Raw genomic sequence first — 15,297 nt, 5'->3', positions numbered from 1 at the left:
AGGCTATTGGGGCAGTAGTTCCCAGGATCCGTGGTGGCTCCCTCTCTTGTGGAGTGGGATAACCGTTGCTATGGCACATTCAACAGGCACAAAGCCTGAGGTGAGGCTATGATTGAACATGGTACTTAGGTGGGGTGCCAGTTCGTTCTGTAGTTCATGTAGAATGCAGCCTGGGATGTTGTCTGGTCCCATGGATGCTGTGTTCTTGGCTTTGGAGAGTGTGGTTTTTACCTGTGCAGTTGTGATTACAGGAACTTTGCATTCTTCCAGTATAGAGATGGGCTCTTTAGGGGGTGAGAGGGGGCTAAGGTTAGCACTGAACCTATCTGCCAGGATGTTGGCAATATCAGTTGGGTCTGTATATTTAGTGCCATTGTGCTGTAACTCAGAGCAGATCTGAGTGTTGCCATTGAGATTCTTGACATAGCTATCGAATGCTTTGTGGTTGTCTTTAGAATCAGTGGTGATTTTGTTTTCATAACTAGCTTTGGAGGATTTTATCAGGGATCGCAGCTTCTTACTGAGGCTGACCAGGGAGCTCTTCCACTCATGGGATTTTACTCTCTTTTGCAAGAGTTTCTTCCTTCTGTTGTACAGTTTGTTTATGGCAGGGGACCACCAGATTGGCTTCCTTTTTTTGGAGGATAGCATCTTGGTTCTGTTTGGGATAGCACAATCCATGCACTCATGTAAGTGCTTATAAAGTGCAATTGTGTAGGATTCAATAGTCGTAACTGTATTGTTCATCTGCATGGGTGTCATGAAGTTCACCACTTCTATCTTAAGAAGCATGAAGTTGGCTTTGGAGAAAGTTTTTACCATGGTTTCCTTAATGGGGTGGTGGAGGCAGGATGTGGATATCTAGGGTAATTAGCTTATGGTCAGATCGGACCAATGAGGCGTTGACTTCAGGTGTGGAACACCGGTCACTCATATTGGTAATGACTAGATCTAGGATATTGTTGCCCCTGGTGGGTGTGTGGATAAGTTGATCCAGGGCATTGGAGTTTATGAATTCCAGAAAGCATTGAGTGAAGGAGTTGGTACATGAGTAGTTTTCCCAGTTAATGGTGGGGTAGTTGAAGTCACCCATTATTAGGGTGTTTGGTTGAACCCTAATATTTTCCAGTACATCAAGAAAAGAGGAGTGGGAATCCTGGGGCATGGTGGGTGATCTGTAGCAAGCTACAATTTGGATTGCAGTTTTGCCCAGAGTTAGTTGCAATTGGATAACTTTGGCTGCATTATGCTGAGCAACTAGCCTGGAGGTGTGGATATCCTTAATGAATATGGACACACCTCCGCCTTTGGTGTTCCGGTCCAGGTTACATGGCCGAAAAGTGTGGTATGAGTTATAGCCTGGTAGTGCAGGGGTGCTGCCTGGAGCCTTGAACCAGGTCTCAGTCACTGCACAGATATCGATGTTCACCATTTTAAGGAGTGCCTTGAGTGAGTGCATTTTGAGATTTAGACTTCTAGCATTGAGTAGCATCACCCCCAGTTTTTGCTTGCCTGTTCCTGTTATGGTGGTGAATTTGTCATTTGAACTTTGCCTAAAAAAGGCACTACAGGGATGGCAAGAACCTTAGCCAGTATCTGGAACCCCAGGGGTGACAGTTGCAGGCCATCTCTGGCAAAGCATCGTGGTCTGTCGACCATGTCATCCCACGCAGACAGATACTGGATCCCTTTAGAATAGCACCAGAAGCTTAGCCAATTGTTGAAGTCAATCATTTTTGCCCTTATACTGCGGCATCATTCTGGGTGATGGCAGAATGCTACTCAGGGCTAGGGTCATACTTGCCTGGGCTACAAGATCAGAGAGCTCTTCCATGTCTCTTTTCATGTAGTCCAGGGAGGTACGTCTCAGGTTGTTCACACCAACATGGACAATGACAGAGTCATATTTGTACTTGTTGTGGAGTGACCTGAGTGCGTGGGTTATGTGGCGGATCCTGGCATGTGACACGCAGCTGACAGTAACCTTCTTCTTGTTTAGCCTGGTGAGTGGGACATCCGTGTGCCCGACTATAGAGCCACCTATGACTAGTGTGTTGGGTATGTTGTTTTGCCTTATTGGCTGTGGTTGAGTGGCACACTGAGTCTGTGGGTTATGTGTCATTTGTGTTGTGTTGGGGGGTGGAGGTTGCATGCATTTCTGCTATGGAGGTCTCTGTTGCTTGAGCAGATTATTATTGAGAGCCTCCACGAATGCTTTTGTGTTTCTATGTGTGGATTTTGGTGGTGTAGATTTAGTGAGACTATGTGATGAGTGTGGTGTGGTACAACTGTTAACTTCTCCTCTTGACTGTCAAGTTCAGTCTTGATTGGAGAGAGCTTTACCTCCAGTTTGGCTAGATAAGTGCATCTCTCAAAGGTTGTAGTGTTGGGTGGTAGGAGGAGAGGGTTGTCTGTGTACATGAGGCAATTTCTACATTGCCTAAGATGCCCAGATTCATTGGGTCAGTTGTTCTGAATCCAAACTCCTCATCTCCCATCTTACTTTCTTCTACTCTGCATATCCATTTATCAATCAACCTCTCCAGAACTTTCATGCATTGTGACAGGAATCTGATACCTCTGTACTGCTTACAACTGTGGATGTTCCCTTGTTCTTGTACGCTGGCACAAGTATGATTATTCCCCAGTCATATGGGATATGCCTTTCTCAGCACACTGCTATGAGTACCCCCAGGAGACATTCCTCCGTATCTCACCCAGCATCTTTATCATACCTCCTGTGACTTTATCTGAGCCTGCTGCTTTCCCTAATTTCATTTTCCTTAGTGCTATTCTTACTTCTTCTGTGGGTGGGCTCCTCCTCTTCTCCTTTCATTGTAGGCCATGTCTGGGGAAGTACAGCTTCTGTGGGTTTTCTTCATTAAGAAGCTGCTGGAAGTTCTCCTTCCATCTGCCTTTGATCTTTTGTGGACTGGTGAGTAGATTGTTTCTGGCATCCCTTATGAAAGGTGTCTGACTATCTTCTTTATCTTTCTGTCTTTGCCTTGCAACCTGATACAGTTTTTTGTGCCATCTACTGAGTCACTTTCTAAAAGCTGGTAGATGCCTTTGGTACCCTGTTTTTTGCTATTGCAATTCCTTTCTTAGCATCTTTGTTAGCCAACCAGTATTTCTTCCTAGTCTGGTCCATCTTTTCTATCTAGACAAAGTAAAAAATCAGCAGGTTACTGGGATGTGTCCCACTGCACATTTTAGATTCATGAGTATTGATAGAGTATTAGGTGAAAGGACCAATAAAACTGTGTGGCACACCTTATCAAATAACAAAGAGAAAAAGTGGATTATTAAATTCTGTGGGTTGCTCCCACCTGGATTGAATGAGCACCTATGATTATCCAGTTAATGAAGCTTTTTGATATCATCAGGATGTATAAAATTATGGGTCTATATTAGATCATCGAACACTTAAAACAGCGAATGCTGATTGATCGACCTTATGTAAGCGAAAGCTTACAATCTCGAACTGTCAGATCAGTGATTTTTTTCCTAGGGAAAAAAATCGCTGATCCAAAGCACATACACACAACAGAAGCACACCAAACAAACAGAAATCCACACATACACCTAAAATCTGACACCTAACCCTACACTAAACTATGCTCACACCACTAACTATCCACTTACCTTAACCCAAACCCTAACCCTAAGGTCCGTCACTATCGGACACTCACCTCACCCGCTCCCTAACCCTAAATCACCTAAACCCGCCCTAACCCTCACGTCCACATAATCGCACACATACCTAACCCGAGCCCTAACCCTAACTCTCCTAACCCACCCTAACACTCACATCCACACAATTGCACACTTACCTGAATCCGACCCATAACTTTCCACCACAGCACTGAAAATACCGAAGCAACAGAAACGGACAACCGAATTCTTTCCCTAGGAAAAAATTTGGGTTTCTGTTGCTTCAATATTTTGAACATTCACTAAAATAAGGTCGATCAATCAGCTTTCACTTGTTTAAGTGTTCACTGATCTAATACAGACCCAAAACTATGCCTTGTTAGCTTAAAAGTTTAACACTGAGGAAGGCTTTAGTAGCCAAAACCAGTCTGACAAATATATTTTTTTGTGGGGTAAATCTTCTTGATTGCCCCTATGGTCTATTAAAGTTTTTTTATTTCCACATCATATTGTGTTGACCTGCTGATTTTTGACTTTGTCTTGATTCTTTTTGGGCCTCTGCACTTGCCATACTTGTGAGGGCTTTGTTTTGCTTACCATCTTTTTTATCTCCCACTTTTTTTGTGCACTCCTCCTTTCTTTTGATGACTTCTGGGACTTCTGCATTCCACCACCTGCTTTCCTTATGTACCTTATTTCCATATCTGGCTCAGCCACATATTTGATTTGTAGTCCTCACACATGCTGTTTTAAGGCGCTGACATTTTACTTCATCTCCACATATTTCCTCCTCTTCTTGGGATGCTAGAGCCCTATGTAATTCCTTGAACTACTGTACTTTCTCTCTAGTCAACTCCTAGGTCTTCAGCCTGGTCTCTGTTGACCTTAGAGCCTTCTCTCACTACTGCTTGCAGCTGATTTTGGCAGCCACTGGTTTATGCTGTGGGTATACCTGTTTTGCATGTTGGCCAGTCTTGTATGTGATCTTGTGACTGTTTCTCATTCTGAACTATATGTTGTCTACTCTGAGACATTTGCCAGATAGAAGTCTAGAATGGGTCTCTCCTTCATTATTCCTGTTACCCCATACATGTGGACCCAGGCAGTCCACATGCCCTGTTCTGTCTATCCCAATACATGCATTCAGGTACCCTATTATCAGCAACAGTTCATGTTGTCCTGCTTTATCTAGTAGGTCCTGCAACTGCTGTCTGAATGCACTCTTTTCCTCACTATCACAACCCTGCTGTGGTGTGTAGGCTGAGATTATACATACTGCCTTACCATTAGCCTGGAGTCAGATTGCCATGAGTCTGTCACTAATTCTGTTGACATCCTTCACTGCCTTCTGAAGCCTCTCCCTCACCACAATTCCCATATAATTTCTAGCCTGTCCTCCTCTTTCACAAGCAGTAGAGTCTGGATCATAAGTCAAGTGACTTTGCTTCACTGCCCTTCTATCTTGTCTTTTGGGTACATAGAATGCCCAGCCTTCTCTGCAACATCATGTCATTCACTTCCAAGCTCTGTCCTGTCAGTGAACCTAAGCTGAGTGTAGTAATGCTAAGTTCATGTCTGACGGGTTGATTGGTTTTATGTCCAGCTTTTGATCAACAGAACTAACCCAGTCTGGGCAATTGGACACTGGCCAGCCAGTAGCTTATTGACCCAGGGCTGCTGGGATTTATGGTGGGCACACACTGGCCAATACGGACCCATACACCACTGCCACCATTCGCGTGGGTCCTTGCCATATGTCAGAGTAGGCCAGGTACTCAACCCATTTATGACTGGCAGATACCCATGCCCATTTATTGACATTAGTCAACATGACTGAATCACCTACAGCCATATTTATACACCATCACATGGCTAGCTTTGCAAGGGCACACGGGCTGTGATCCATATTTTCTTATCCTGATGATACTGTGCACCACAATAGATGCCCAAAGTGGTTGGTCTATACAACTCGTCCCTATATAGGGCACCATGTGGAGTCTGTGCTGCTGCCCACAGCTCCATCCATTGGTGAATTTGAGATGAAAACACTCAGCATGTTTTTTTTTTTTTTCTTGGAGGTGGAAGGAACCCCACAGAGATGCAGGGAGAATATGCAAATTCCAAAATGGCGTTGGCCAGAAGTCAGGGTCAAACCTTATACCTTGTGCATGAAAGGTAAAGACCTTAACCATTATGCCATTTTGGTTCTTCATTGTTCCAATTAGCTAGGACATTAAAACTCACACCAAATGAGACCAACAACAGTCTGCCTTTGTGAATGGTAGATCTAGTCTAATAAATTTGGTTAATTTCTTTAAAAGATTTGTACAGGCAGTACAGACATGGCAGTCATGCTAAACACACAGTACACATCAACTTGGCCAAGGCCTTTGACACTATATCCCATACTAGCAAAGTTAGTAAGCTCACTACATTACAAATAGATCATTGTGTTGTAAGGCAGTAAATTGGCAAAAGGGCAAAACCCATATGTTACCGGTGGCAGGTGCCTTGTCCAAGTGTATGACGGTAAACATTAGTGTCCTGCAGGGCATAGTACTGGGTCCCTTTTTGTTTGACATTTACTTTTCTGACCACCAAACCACAAATCAAAACCTGACCAAGTCTGAGGGTTATTGTAAACTGAGAGTCATTGTTATTTATTTATTTTTTTATTTTTATTTTACATTTGTTAACCAGGCTAGTCTAACTAGATATATTTCCATTTTCAGTAGAGACCCGGGGAGAAAAGCTCCAAAAGTAGCACACAGAATTTACAAACAATATTTACAGAGTGTAAAAAAGATAACAAAAATATGAACGTAATAATAAAAAGTATTACACTAAACAGTGTCAGACAGTATAAGACAAGACACTGTTAAGTTACCTTCTGACACCCAAGCCCTCCAACAAGAACTTGCATATGTAAACAACTGCTGTGCTAACAGTGGGCTTAAGTTAAATGCTAAAAAGTATAATATTGTTGCAGTTGGTAACCCATCCTTCCCCTAGTAAATGCCAAAGACAATACCCCACTTCAAAATGAGAGTTGTTGTTGTTAGAGGCATAGGTATCTGTGTTGATAACTCCCTCTCATTTGATTACCTTGCAATGAGAGTGATCAGCAAGTCTTTTTACTTAGTGTAGCTGATCACTGAAGTGCATCATCCAGCTCCAAAAAGGTAATTGTCACACTATATTTAGCATTGATTAGCCAATCATTGAATACAATGCCCTTTTTGGAATGTAATTCACTAGATATATCAAGCTACCACAAAGACCCCAGAGATTCCTAACAAAATAGATCACTGGCTAAAAACTCTTAAGCTACCAGAAATACTGGAAGCACTGGGGTCTTTGTAGTAGCTTGATATATCTAGTGAATTATTTAGTATCTTACAGATCTATGTCTTGTCATACAAGCAATTTGTAACCCAGTTGTCCTGGATCTTTTGTATCCTCACAGATCAAAATAGTTCCACAAATACCAGACCAAGGGATCAAAATCTTCAGCAAATAAAAAAAATAAGATGGAGGGATAGGTTTGTTACACAATACCTTCCCACCTCTGGAACAGACTACCCCTGCAAATTAAGCATTGTGGTACTCTAGCTTCCTTCAAACAGGAAATGGATGACTGGATGGGTATTTACAAATTCACCCATGGCTTGACTGGCCTGGCCCTCTTTTAGAGAAGAGGTTCAGCCTGAGAGTGGGTACTGGTAAGGTAAAAATTAAGGTACTTAATTGTGCTGGAATAGGAGTTTGTTCCTTTTGCTTTGCAGCTTCGATAAATGCACATAGCACACGGTTAACAATGTTGACAAAATTGTAATAATGTTAACTTGTAAACCTTTTAAGCCCATCATTGTAATGAAATGTATTACACACAAGCACATCTTGAAAATGTCCCTGAATTTTGAGAAAAATTGTGGATTACAATCAACCAACAGACAATGATGCCAGATATGAGTGTGTTGCTGCAAAACCTGCTGTTCAAATCCCCTTGTCCTCTCACATTTACTTTTCTGGCAAGTTATTAAGGATTACAATCAGCACATGATAGCAAACACTGAAGTTTTAGACTTATTAATTAGAAAATGGATGTTCTAATGCAAGATTGCTGCAAAGTCTGCTGGACGATTAACTTGCCCTGTCCCTTCTAAAATGTATAATTTTCTGGCAAATTATGCAAGACTGCAGTCAGTAAATAATGTCAAACATTAGAGTTTAATACTTTTTATTGATAATAAAATACCTGTTCATGCCAAACTTATGATGTCTAAGCCTGCCACTATATTAAAATTGTTCCTGTTATAGGACCTATGCAACAGTATTATTTCGGCTTGTGATGAAACCATGAGCAAAGGCGCTGCAAGAAGAACACGTTAATATTAACTAATAATCATAATAAAAATTTAAATGTACATAGCAATGCTACTAGTCTAAAGGCTTAAAATTATAGCAATGCAGTCTCTTAGCAGCTTCAAATTTCATAAAGATCATTGCCATGGCAACAGAAAATAAGACTTGCATTACCAGTGATTGGGAATATAAGATCGGTGCTTATGTTTACAGCTATGCAACTATATTTAATGCATTGCAACCCACTTTTTTCTTTTGTTGTCCCTAGTCATGCAGTAGGACTGTTAAATGGAGAAAAGTGATCATTTAATGGGAAAAGGCAAAAATCAAGAGTGAAGAAATATAAATGCTAAATTTACTTTTATAGATGAGCACAACTTTCAAGGAAGATGCAAAAACCTGGCAAGCTGAAAAGTTGGAAAATCCAGAGATGAACTCTGCCAGAAAGCTGATAGAACACAAAATGAGGGATTAGTTCACAATGGGAACTAAAACAACACTAGTGAAGAGTATGAACAAAATAATTTAATTAAAATGATCCTGTGGGCATGAATGTATCTGAAGTTGTCAAGCAGAGTGTTCCCAAAGTCATCTTAACTTCGGACTGAATTTCAAACACTGGAATTGTCATTTTGAGTCTCAGCAGAAATCAGACCTCTCATCCATTACATGTATACCTACCATAAAGAGCTGACCTAAACAAAAGTACTCCAACTCTACCTCTATGAACCTCAGAAGTGACAGAAATGATTTAGTGATGTTACTTTATTCTCAGACTCAATGTAGGTTCACTGACAGGATGCATCTTGGTAGTGGATAACTTGATGGTATGGAGGAGGCTGGACATCCTATATATCCAACAGACAGTTGGAAGGGCAATGCAGCAAAGCCACTTTGCTTGGAATCCAGATGTTACTATTCAGGAGGAGTAGGACAGGCTAGAAATGGTGTGGGAATTGTGGTGAGAGAGAGAGACTTCAGAAGGCTGTGAGGGATATCATCAGAATTAGAGACAGACCCATGGCAATGAGACTCCAGTGTAATGACAGGGCAGTATTCATAATCTCAGCCTATGCCCCACAGCAGGATTGTGATAGTGAAGCGAAGAGTACATTCAGACAGCAGTTGCAGGACCTACTAGATAAAGCAAGGCAGCATGAATTGGTGTTGATAATGGGTGACTTGAATGCACATATCAGGACAGACAGAACAGGAATAACGAAGAGGAGGCCATTCTAGACTTCTGCCTGGCAAATGGCCTAATAGTAGCCAACACATGGTTCAGAAAGAGAAACATTCATAAGATCACATACAAAAGTGGCAACACATAGCTCAGGTAAACTTCCTCAAAGAAAGTAAAAGGCACTGGGGTAGAATCAGGGATTGCAAAGTCATTCCCAGTAAAACATTTAGACCACAGTATAAACCACTTCTTGCCACAGTCAGTTGCAAGCAGTGGCCAGAAAGGGCTCTAAGGTCAACAGAGTCCAAGATGAAGACCTGGAAGTTGACTAGAGAGAAAGCACAACAGTTCAAGGAATTACTCAGGACTCTAGCACCTCAAGAAGAAGGCCTCAAAACAGCATATGTCAGGACCACAGAACAGATATGTGGTCGAGCCAGTTATGGAAATAAGGTATCAGTTGGCTAACAAAGATGCTAAGAAAGGAGTTGCAATTACAAAGAACAGGGCATCAGAGGCACTCTACCAGCTTCAGGAAAGTGAATCAGTAGGTGGCGTAAAAAAACTATATCGGGTAGCAAGACAAAGAGAGAAAGATAAAGATGATAGTCAGACATCATTTATAAGGCATGCCAGCGTCAACCTGCTCACCAGTCTACAGGACATCAAAGGCAGATGGAACGAGTACTTCCTGTAGCTTTTGAATGAAGGAAATCCCATAGAAGTTGAACTACCCCAGACACAGCCTACAGCGAGAGGAGAAGAAGAGCAGCCCATCATAGATGAAGAAAAACAGCACTTCGGAAAATGAACTCATGGAAAGCAGCAGGCTCAGATGAGGTCATAGCAGGTATGATAAACATGCTGGGTGAGACAGTGGAAAAATGGCTCATGAGGGTACTCACAGCTGTGTGGTCGTAGTGGTCAGACATCTGATATACTTGGCAAAATATATCCACATAGCTTTATGCTATTGCAACGGTGATCTATTTGAACATCTACTATTATGGTAAGTTTACTTATACATCTGTACTTTGTCTCGTGATGCTGGCATTTGGTCATTTTGGACATGCTTAGCAGAATATTCCTTAACATTAATGGATACATTTTTCCATAAAAATAATAAAAACACTGCAGGTATTTTTCAGTATCACACGACATGGTAACTAATGCCAGACAAAAATCCAATTAAATATTCTGATGAAGTCCTAAATCAACAGGATGAAAGCACTTAACTAATTTTAGTAACTGGTTTTAGCATTGTGACATTAATAAAGTGAGATACTGGCTCTAAGTCCTGGTTTTTCATTGTTGCTGTTCAAGTGGATATTTTTCAGTATCAACTGCTTTGAAATAATGACAGCTACTTCTCATTAATTCTGTTCTTTTCTTATGATTATATAGTTTACTCTGCCAAAGTACATACATTCTCCCCAATTTAATTTTATATGTTTTTAAATAATGACTGTGATAATATTTATGCCGTGATATGAATTGTCCAAAGTGGATAGTAATGTTACATTAACCAAGGAGTAAAAATTACTGCAGTGCAATGATGTATTTGTCTTAGATGTGCAGAAACACATTTATGAAGAACAGAGACTCGCATGGATTTTTAGTTGATTATGTAGTGAAAAATGTTATGGCATTCTGTCAAAAGGAAATAAGAAATAAAATGAGCTTTTTGCTGTTATAACTTGTATATCTTTATGTCCTGCAACTGGAAAAAGTATCCATTGTAGTAAGTAAAGGCTTGAAGCAATTATATTTTTAAGTCTTACAACACCTTAGGAAAGTCTACCAAACTGAATTATAAAATATGAACACAGTGACAAATTGCTAAGTACAAAAAGATTATAGTATGAGAAAAAGTAAGTTACCAGTGTGAGGGTATGTTCTTGAGTTTGTTGTGCATAAGAACCTGCTTTTGGTTTCCAAACCAGCTAACCTGTGTAGTTAAGACTTGAACCCACACTCCTCTCTTATTTCAGGTGGAGAAAAGATGACGATGTCAGTTTCTGTACTGCTGGCACAAGCTGTCTTTCTTCTACTGGTCTCCCAGCGGCTCCCAGCAACTTCATTTGCTGTCCCTCTCATTATAAAGTAAGTTTCTGTTAATTTTCTGTCCTCAATTATTTCTGTTTGCAAGACGTGTCCGATAGATGTGTTTTTACAGTAATATTGTACTATGCATCTAAAACAGATGCATAAATGTTGTGTTAAGGTGTGGTACCATATTGCAAAATGTATTACATATTTTATTAAGATCATAAATGGCTTGGGGTGACACCTTTTGTTTCTACCTAATTTAATGATGTGCAAGTTAATTTGTGACAGCAGTACAGAACGGATGAAACTGAACATATCACTAGATTACAGAAGTCACGTGATGATAAAGGAAAATGCAAAGCTTATTACAGTGGCCAGCAAACAAGAATATTTGCAACAAGCCATTTATAACCTACCATGTAGGATTATGCAGTTAATTAATGAATCATTTCTACAGATCTTACAGGCACTCTTCTTTCATCCTTATGCCATACTGTTTCCTTTCACAACATACTTTGAGGAATGTTGAGTGTGTGGATCAAACTGCTTTCTTAAGAACCCACTCTCAGCAGAATTCTCCAGTGTTCTATGACTGCCATGCATGGGAAGGGGCAGTGAACTTTGCCACCAATGCATGGTATCACATCACAATGCCAGGTCAGGAGGATTTGCCTAGGTTTATATTCCCCATTTTTTTCTTGACACATACTTAGTTTTTTCTAGTGTATTTCATGTGAAAGTTTCTATATTGGAAGATGAGACATCTTAAACCTTCAAAGTGTGTGCCAGCACACTGACAACAAGCATTACTTACAATGACTGCCTCTGCTGCACTGGGGAAATCAGAATGTGTAAGACTATTTTAAGAGTCAAAGTTCCAAGCTGGTCTTTCAGTACAGATGAAGAGAGATGCTTCAGGCCTACACTGATGCTAACAGAGGAGTGGCTGTGACTGAGGGTAGCAGGTATAGGCTTCAACAGGTGACTTTCACACATGATCCAAGCAGGAGGCAGAAAGAAGAGAACAGATTAGGGATCAGGGGTCAGCAGCAGCTAAACCCTCATAAGTTTTCCAAGTTTTCCTGTTTGGTGGCCTCTGGGCCACCCAGGGATTACAAAACTACAAGTAACTGAGCTCACACTTATTGCTGATTGATGATCATGAAAGCTATAGAGGCAGCAGTCCCCTCACAACTACTTTTAACAGTAAGGACCAAATTCTAGCCTTGGTCATCCTAACACATCATTGTCTTCCTTGCATGCAGCGTAACCTCAAGTACAAGCTTCCGAGGCTGACCTTTGGCCTGGGGAATCTGCTGCCTTTGCCTGTCCTATGTGTGAAGACAGACAGGCAAGGTCCTCCCATGCATACTGCTTCACTGCCTACTGATGTGCACTGGACTTGTATTCACCATTTAATGCAAGCAAACAGGAGGAGTGCACTATGAGGAAAAATCAGCTGATAAATATACAGTGCTGACACAGTCCTCTTATAGTCTAGCACAGCCATCAGCTATTAGGGTCTGTTATGTACCTTGTGGATGTATTCCGATTTCTCAGCTTCTACTTGCACCATGGGAGACAGATCAGGTCTGTACTTACAGTGCCAATCCCAAACAGTAAATTCATTCCAGTTCAACTTCAGGTATAACATTCATAGATTATCTTACCTAACCTTCATTCATTCATTGCCCTTTCTAAACTACTTCTGAATTCATTCCAAGATTTAGGTTTTCTGCTTTCTATAACAGACTATTTCAGAGTAGTATACTTAGGTGGCAGAGTCACAATACTGTTTTACCCGAATGATTATTTCACATCTAGGCAATTAAAATATAGTCATCTTTTAAAAGTTCTGACAGCCAATATTAATTTGCCGTTGACAGTATAGTAAGATGTGATGTTGATCTTTAGGTGCTTGTCCTTATTTCTTTGATTGTAAATCGACTCTCCTCTGTAAGCTTCTAGTCCTTAAGAAAATATTTTTCATATGCTACAACATAATTAATAGGAGTGGGTATTCAGAAAAAAACTGTTACACAATGACAGTGCACTCCACTCCACTGTTGTTGAACAATATAGAGTGATTTGCAAGATGTGGCCTGAAGCTGAGTGGGTGTATATGATGGTTAACATACTGCCAACATGCTGGGATAGGGCTGCATAATAAATGACTGCAGTCACTCTAATGGCAGCCACTGCACTACTGCAAAGGTGGAAGAATTCCTGGTAACCCTGTCCTGGACAGGTGAAGGAACCAGGTGTTCACACATGGCATACTCTGCTCCAGAGGCTACATCACTGTTACCTCTAACCATTGCTGCCTATGCCTCTAGGAAGGGATACTCAATTGGTCATGGCTAATACTCTTCGAGATCACTATGGGGACACCCTACTTGGCCAGCCATTCTGGGTCTTGTAGTTCTATGCTATCTCAATCTCCTGTTCACCTACTGAGTGCAACAGCTAACCATGGTCATTAATGGGGTCATGGAAGTAGACCATCTACAGCTTTCCAACATAAGGGGCAAAGCAGTAAACAAACTAAGCAGCTCATCAGGAACAAAACATGGATTACATGGGAAAAAAAACTTAAACTCATTTACAGAAATTCTAACAACATAGGGATTTAGCCAAAAAACAACTCAGATATGATAAGAATACTTTTTACAAAATTCTTATCAATCTAAGCCCAAACTGTACCAAAATCACAATAAAATAGTCACATCCAACTGAATAAAATAAAAATAGATTCCCATCAGCGTGTAGGATGATTTTCTCACAAAATTTATTAGTAACAACCACCAAATATAAGTGCTTTCATCTCACAATGAGACTTCATCAGATACAACTAAAACAGTGCTACATTCATTGTATATATAGTGTCTTAAAAACCTTAATTAATTAATTATTCAATTATTCACTTTATGAAAAACTTTTTAAAGAAGTAATGTTCACCTAATCTTACTCTAAAATACAAAATAAATATCATTTCATACCATAAGCTTTATACACAATATAATATTAATCCAGTACTAAAAATATATATATATATATATATATATATATATATATATATATATATATGTATATATATATATACGTATGCATATCTACCTTTTCCTTGTATGTCAATCATGCATTGTGTATTTGTTTAAAAAAATGTACAAATAATATTTCTCCCTTTAAAAATGTTAAAAGCTCAAATGTAATAAATTAATAATAGATTTATAGAACATTATTGTAAAGAGTCTATAATAGGATAACACATAATATTGTTGAAGGATACAAGAAATGTACAAAATATATTATAAACTAATATATTAAACTTTAGCTGCTTTATCAACAAGTGTAGGCTTAATACTGATGTACTCATTAAGACCTGGGGGGTAGTTGGCCTTAAGTCTCGATTGCCATCTTAATTCTCTATTTAATAATAAATTCTTTAAATCACCCCCCCCTATTATTGTTTTTAACCAAATCAATAATGCCGAATTTAAAACTACTAAAAGATGGACAAGAAACAGAGTGTTTATATAAGGCACTAGCATCTTTTTTAATTCTTATGTCGTAATAATGTTCATATATTCTGTCTTTTAGCGCTCTCTTGGTTTTTCCTAGGTAAAATGATGAACAGTGTGTACACATAGCCATGTATACCAACATTCTACTATAGCAATTACCTTTGTAGAATCTGACAACACTATCCAAACCATTGTTCAATTTTACAGATTCTTCCTTAAAAATATATGAACATTGTGCACATCTACCACAAGAGCTAGTTGCCTTTTTACAATTCATGTTCTTATCAGCTATTTCAAAACATCTTTTGAAATTCATTCCTGTCCTGTAAATAAAGTGTGGTTTGTTTCCTATCGCTTCAAATAATTCTTTATTGGTTTTTAATATACACCAATTAGCTTCTACTATTTGTCTAAAAAAATCAGAAAACAGATTAAATTCAGTAATACATGCCCCCTGGTAATTTTTTGTTGTTGTTATTGTTTTATCACATTCTCCCACTGTTTTAAAGGGTTCACCTAGTA

The 15,297-nt window shown here is 39.7% G+C and overlaps 1 protein-coding gene across 2 annotated transcripts in view; it reads left to right on the top strand.

The window, feature by feature from the left end:
• Positions 1–15,297, top strand: part of CHRND (cholinergic receptor nicotinic delta subunit) — a 2,417,369-nt gene that overhangs the window by 1,372,464 nt on the left and 1,029,608 nt on the right. For both annotated transcript variants that reach the window (XM_044070671.1, XM_044070670.1), the window contains exon 8: positions 11,194–11,305. In XM_044070671.1, the coding sequence (XP_043926606.1) occupies positions 11,194–11,305 (112 nt within the window). The remainder of the gene's footprint in view (positions 1–11,193; positions 11,306–15,297) is intronic.

The sequence above is a fragment of the Protopterus annectens genome, chromosome 4.part1 (genome assembly GCF_019279795.1).
Source record: "Protopterus annectens isolate FY-2018-M chromosome 4.part1, PAN1.0, whole genome shotgun sequence".
Classification (NCBI taxonomy): domain Eukaryota; kingdom Metazoa; phylum Chordata; order Ceratodontiformes; family Protopteridae; genus Protopterus; species Protopterus annectens.
This window is presented reverse-complemented; position numbering and strand designations above follow the sequence as displayed.